The following is a 6,812-nucleotide window of genomic DNA, read 5'->3' on the forward strand; positions in this document are numbered from 1 at the left end:
GTAGTTAATCTTCTGTTAGACTTAGACATATATATTTTGTTATTATGTAAACAAAAATTTATTCAGTTTAAATCAGCTCTAGACAATTTCATTTTTTAAAGTGCAGCCTTGAAAACAGTAATAAATACAAAAAAATGTAATATAAAAATATGACTGTGAAACTTATGAAATGTCACTAGAATTTTTTTCTTTAATTTGATTTAGTTTCACATCTTTCTTACTTCTCCAATGGTCGTCCAATTATGGCACTTTCTTAGTGGTATTTTAATATGGTATTTTAATATTAAAACTTCTTTCACAATCAGCATTGAATAATTCAAATGAATATTAGCACAAATATCGAAAAAACTGTGAGATCTGCTTTGGCTCCTCATATATGCTGCCATCTTATCTGAGGATGTGCTGATTGACTTCTGATCATTGTTTTGCTCCACTGTCTACTTGAAATTAACAGACAAAAAGAGTCTGATGGAGAATCAAGCTGCATGGTGAAGAGGTACATCTTACGGTGCTTTGTTGATAGCAGGGCTGATACAAATCTTTGAGTTTCATTGTTCTCTAAGCTTAGGCTGCTAAATAATATGGGCCGCCACATGGTCTCCTTTCAGTGGGATAATTGATTTACAGTATTCATCTTTAGCTCTTTGATGTACTAAATGAAGGACATTGGTGAACTTTTTTTAGGCACACTGAATTTCTATTGAATGTATTCATCCAAATCCAACTCTTAAATGTATTAATCTTTAATATAAAACTGATTTTATAGGAAAATATAAAACTTGCTTTCAAAAGTAGCTACCATACTCCAGCAGGCTGAGATGCTATAAGCGCCAAAACGAAATATGCTAATGATTAATCTTTTCCCTTTCCGTTTTAATTATTACTAGGTTATATTTAACAAGGCAAGCAAAAACTGTGCTCAGTTTCTCCATATTATATAACGGAATTCAGTAGGGATGACAGTTATTTCTCGTATTTTCATTGTTGTTTTCAGGTTGTAAAATAAATAATACACAAATTCAAAATGATAAAGAAAAAAATATTTGTCTATTTTGATTTAAAGTTTATGATGGATTTTATTTTCGCTGCATAGATTTTATTGTGCGCCGAGAATGTGCAAGCAGTGCGCAGCTGCGCAAGCCTGCAGCTTTGAGGGAACTTTGGTGCTCATAGTCAATAGATGGAGATTATAACCAGGTCAGTCATTGTCAGGGGGCCACCAGCGAGCTCGGGCCCTAGGTAGTTGCTTGCTTTGCTTGCCTTGTTGCAAAGGAATTGAATGTTATGAATGAGGCCTGAGAAAGAGTCTGGCTTGTTAGGACAATGATTTTTTTTTTGATAGCAAACAATCCCAAATAAGATAAAAATATCTCCTTTGAGTTGTGAGTAAATACATTTAGAAAGTTAACAAAATATTATGGAAGGATTCTAAAAAGATTTTTCCCCATGTCAGAACCAATAGTATACATCTCCATTTCGAAAATATTATATCTGACTTACAGATATACTTTAAAATCCTTCTGTTAGTATCACTGAATGTATCAGGAACTTAATACATAAAAGATTTGCTGTCAGTGTATCAGCCTCCCATACCATTAGGTCTGTGCACCCAGAACTAGAACCAAACATGGAGAAGCAGCATTTAGTTCCTATGCTCAAGTGATCTGGAAGAAACTCCCAGAAGACTGGAAAAGCACTAAAAGCCTGACTTCATAAAATTAAATTTAAAACCACTTTATTTAAAACGGCCTGGACTTTTGAAGTTGAACTGTTAACCAGAACCCAGTCAAGCTTCAAGATCATCAGTTTGGATTAAAAAGTAAAGGTGACAAAAACTAAATAATAACAAAATGTACAAATTCACTTAATATGACTAAATTACGACAAAGGATAGACCATATACATTATATTGTTTTCATGCTTCAAAAGTTTATTTCGTGCAAGGCTAAAGAAAAGAAGAAGGTTTTACTTAAATCACCACTTATAAAACATTCACTCTCCTCTAATCTACCTGTTGTTTATGTGTGGGTTATTCTACTGTGTTACACAAAGGAGAAATTATATGAAGTATAAGAAGAAATAGCTTTTAGAAAATAGGATTTCTATATGGCAGAATAACTGAAAGACAATAAAGCATCCTCCACTGGTTCTGGTTCAAGCATTTTTATGCCAGAAAGAGGTTTCCTCTCGGACTGCTCAGGCTTTCTTGGCACAGACAGATGGGAGATGAGCGAGACATGTTTGGTCAGCCCAGCACTTTCCAACTAAGCACAAGAAAAAAAAAATCAATCAACATCACAGAAACAAAATCCTGTTCATAAGATGTCATAATTGTAGAGAAGCTTAATATTCTACCTCCCCCCCCATAAAAATAAAAAAAAATTAACAAAAAAAATATATGCCATTATATGTAATTGATGCAGTACATGTAATAGTATGGTAGCTAAAGTTTTTGTTAGATTTCTGGTTCTGTTATGTTTTTCTTTTGGTTGTTTTCTAGTTTTTTATGGTTTAATTCTTGTGTTCTTTGGTTTTTTCTCAGTTACTGTCTTAGTCTTGGTTCTGTTATGTTTTCTTTTGAGTGTTCAGTTTTAGTGGTTTAATTTTTATTTTGTTTTGCTTTACTCCTTGTTTTCTAGTTTTAGTGCTTTAATTTTTATTTTGTTGTGTTCTCTGGTTAATTCTTAGTTACTGTTTAAGTCTTGGCTCTGTTATGTTTTTCTTTTGAGTTTTCAGTTGTACTCTGCTCCATGTTTTATAGTCTTAGTAGTTTAATTCTTATTTTCTGTGTTTTCTGGTTATTTTCAGTTTTCTAGGTTTTTATTTGTTGCCCTCTGCTGCCCTCTTGTGTTCTCCTTTTACCTAGCTCCTTTTCTGTTATGCTCTATGCACACCTGTTCCCAATCTGTTCTCTCTTTGTCTCAGTCTCCCTTAAATACCCTCCCTGTTCAGTTCTTTTTTGCTGGTTCCTTGTCATACTTCCTCCAACTCCTTCTCTCTGAGCCTTCCTTGTGATTATTATCTCCCTGATGTCTCCATGGTTTTTGGTTCGTTTTGACTTGTTTTCTTGTTTGATTTTTGGATTTTTGGACTCCTGGTTTCCTGTTAGATTGGACTTTGTTTTTTTATTTTTGGATTTTGGATTCCTAGATTCCCATTTGTTTGGACTTTGTTTTTCATATGTGGATTTTGGATTTCCTGCCTCTTTATTCAGTTTACCTTTTCATTAAATCATCAAGTAATTCACCTCTGCCTCCCTGCCTCTGCTTTTGGGTCAACAAACCACAACCAAATCGTGACAGTTTTACTTACATAGATAACCTGCTAGTTACCCATCAATCCTTTACTGCTTGCAAAACATACACTTATGTGTGATATTTACTTTTACCTGTATGGTTAATCAGCAAACAGTACTGGTTGCCTCCCCAATTGTTAGGCTCTCTTGGACACCAGTTTGTGTAGTGGAAACGGCTTCCATCGCTCCAAAACCAAACGTTTTTCTGGAAGACACAGCCCAGCAGATAATAAACATCTTTTAATCATTTACCAAAATACTTAACAAATAAACTGACCAGTAAAAATATACCTTCTGTGCATCAGTGCCTCCAATCCATGTATGTTCAGACCTATAACTTGCCGTTCTTATCACATGCTGAATCTGATGGTACTCCCTTAGGTTATGAACTGATGCCAGATGTCCCCCCATGGACATGCAGTGCCTCTGGAGAAAAAACAGACTCATGTATAGAAGTAGTAGCTGCATTTTGTTGATTAACAACCATGAGATAAGAGAGTAAAGGAGCATAAGAGCACAATGGTATTGGAAATCACCTCAGCTGAAGCCCAATCCAAGGGCATGGAAACATAGTGGTAGCAGTTACCGTTGTACTCAGACCAGCCAGAAGGACAAGAAGCAGATCTCTGGACCAAGTCCATTGGATCTAAAGACAAACAAATGGAGAGCCTTAGTTAAAAGCGATGTATGTCAGCATTAGAATAAACTTTATTCTTCATGATCCTATTACAAAACAACACTCACTGACCTTCATCAGCAGAGCCATCATCTGGAACAGCTGTGGACATTTTAAACAACACAAATTAGTGAGTTTGTTTGAGTCTTAGTAACTTTACAAACTCTGTATACTTGAGAAATGCTTACGATCAGCTCCGGCCCATGCCATCTCAGAGAAAACCAGGACACACAAAACCAGCAACTTCATGATGGAAGTGATGAGATGATGGAGATATACAAGCTGAAATAAATGAAAAATAAGTTAGACATCTTATGAACATTTAAACTCACCAGTGAGTGAAATAGAAGAGCAGAGAGTCGATCAGCAAACCTGATTCAGAATTGTTCGTTTTCTTCGTCTGCCAGGACCACCTAGGGCTCAATGTGCCATCCCAAGCTTCTTATAGAGCTACTAACCTTCCCATCATCCACAAAATGGGGAAATGACTCAGAAACTAATTCCACAGAATAAAATTACATGATCAGATCTGGTTTGTAACCTGTGTCACAATTTACCAAAGACCAAAACCCCCCACATTACCATTTATGGCTGTCATGACTGTGAAAGTTGCAACAACACCGTGAGAACATTTTTATAAAAAGTGGGGCCTAAAGGCCATTTGTGGCCCTCTGGGACTTTTCCGTAGCACTTGATTGCAATTCTGAATTGTTTAAATTAGGTTTACCATTGATACACATTTAAGAAATATATCAGGATGTTTTTTTCTGATTTAGAAAAGAATGCAGCGAAATTACATCCTCCCTACAATCCCTCACACATGTGAGGTGAAGCACACCTTTAAATTCAATGAAAATTGGCTGTCCAGCTCAGAGTTTTTTGCATGTCTAAAACCAGTACCAGAGAATGCATATAAGGTACAGTGTATTTTGTGCAAGACATCATTCAAGCTCGGCAAGCAAGGCATTGGAGTTACACATGCAAAGTGTGAAACACAAAGCGTCAAAAGCAAGTAATTGAGAAGCAGCAGATATTTCTCAGTTCTGTTCCAACCTTATCTCTGCAATGCCTCCATAGCCATCTCCGACATCAACAACAGTGCCAGAAGCACCAAATCTCTGAATAATGATTGGTGGTACACCTACAATGCAAGCAGAGCTATTGTGGACTTTAAGTAGGGAACAAAACAAAGTTAGTGAATTCAATTTAGTAGTTGTTAATATATATGTTATTTGTGTGATTTTAGCTTTCTTCTTCTATGGAAAGCTTTTTCAAAATTCGAAAGATTTCTACTGGGCCAGAAAGTATTGGTTTATGTTAAAATAGATTATAACAACAATTTTGTCAAAAAAGTGTTTGCAGTGATGCTGCCAGACACTGTAAATTACCATGACTCACTCATGAAGGAATATAAAGACTGTTTTGTAGGACTTGGATGTCTACCTTGAGAACACAAAATATCTTTGGATGAACCCATACCTCCTGTTGTGCATCCTTGCAGGAAAATCCTATTTAATCTGTGGAACAAACTGAAAGGTGAACTGGTGCTCATGGAAAATCTAGGGGCACATCAAGAGAATACATGAGTGAATTTAAAGGGTCAGCGCACTGATGGTTGTGCAAAAAAAAGCAAAAAAAAAACAGGAACAAAACAAATACAGAGAGACACAAATGCAGTTGAAACTCTGAAAGAACTCAAGAGCATAATACAGAAATGATGGCCAGAAAACAAAAACAATTGTCCCAAAAAGATACAAGACTACTTGAACTGCAGAGCAGAGCTCGCTGTGGTGAATGAAATAGTGTTGAAGGGGAGTAAATTTGTTTTTCCTTCTTCACTACTTCAATCAGATGCTCCAAAAGATACACGTGGGTACCTGGAAGAAGCCAAGTGTAAACGCTGAACAAGAGAAGTAATGTACTGGCCAAGAATCAACCAAGATATCAGCCGGACAACAGTGTCATGTGAGCTTTGTCTCACACACCGGCACAAAACAAGAAGCGGAGCCACTCATGGCTCATCTGGTGCCCCACAGACCTTAGTACACGGTTGGTACTGAGTAATTTGACTTTAATGGAAAGAGTTACACAGTGGTCACCGACTACTTTTCTAACTATGTGGAAATCAGAGTCCTGCAGTCTACTTCAAGCAAGGCAGTCATCAGCTACCTAAGGACTGTCTCCGCCAGACATAGTGTTCCATGTGAAAATTATTTCTTTATTGGGCGAAGGATGTAATTTTAGGAGCATGGAAGCGCTAGCACTCCAATACCCACCATGCAACAGGGTTCAAGAGCAGGGATGGTAGCCTCGCAAGAGATGTCAGGTTGTTGAATGTACGGTTGCAGAAAACCAGGATGCCGGACTGAATGAATAAAGAAGAAACTTTCAGCAGAACCAGGCTCAGTGTGAGCAACCTTGTGCGGAGGTCAACTTAGGTTCAATGAGATAGAAACAGGCATACAAAAAGAAGCAGCTATACAAAAGGTAAGTGTAAACTAGCTCCAGAGGTGGCCCTGTCCAGGAAACACACACCCAAGCAGACAGGTTCTGAGCCAGCTCCCATGTCAGAGGATTAAAGAGAGCATGTACAGTTAGTCACACTAAAATAGAAAAAGGACTACAGAGAAAAACAAGGCCAGCTCCAACATTCATAAACAAAGGTGTAGATTGCTAGCCTGACGTAGTCCTACTCAATTCTAGTCAGAATATGAGTCTGATACTGCTCCATAGAGCTGTGATTATGGGGCGTGTTTCGAACGAACCAGGAAAAAAAATGCCTCTGCACTCAAAGCTGATACTTCTATCAGTGTCACAGCCAAACACAAACAGACCCGATGA

At 37.3% G+C, this 6,812-nt stretch overlaps 1 protein-coding gene across 1 annotated transcript in view; it reads right to left on the reverse strand.

The window, feature by feature from the left end:
- Positions 1-2,127: 2,127 nt before the first annotated feature.
- LOC107104352 (galactose-specific lectin nattectin-like) overlaps positions 2,128-6,812 on the reverse strand; it is a 16,459-nt gene continuing 11,774 nt past the window's right edge. The window contains exons 2-7 of the mRNA XM_015404344.1: positions 4,160-4,253; positions 4,044-4,073; positions 3,832-3,941; positions 3,587-3,721; positions 3,389-3,500; positions 2,128-2,264 (exon numbers count right to left, since the gene is read on the reverse strand). Of these exons, the coding sequence (XP_015259830.1) occupies positions 2,197-2,264; positions 3,389-3,500; positions 3,587-3,721; positions 3,832-3,941; positions 4,044-4,073; positions 4,160-4,220 (516 nt within the window). The 5' untranslated portion in view covers positions 4,221-4,253 and the 3' untranslated portion in view covers positions 2,128-2,196. The remainder of the gene's footprint in view (positions 2,265-3,388; positions 3,501-3,586; positions 3,722-3,831; positions 3,942-4,043; positions 4,074-4,159; positions 4,254-6,812) is intronic.

The sequence above is a fragment of the Cyprinodon variegatus genome, unplaced genomic scaffold (assembly GCF_000732505.1).
Source record: "Cyprinodon variegatus isolate N-32 unplaced genomic scaffold, C_variegatus-1.0 Scaffold1705, whole genome shotgun sequence".
NCBI classification, from domain to species: domain Eukaryota; kingdom Metazoa; phylum Chordata; class Actinopteri; order Cyprinodontiformes; family Cyprinodontidae; genus Cyprinodon; species Cyprinodon variegatus.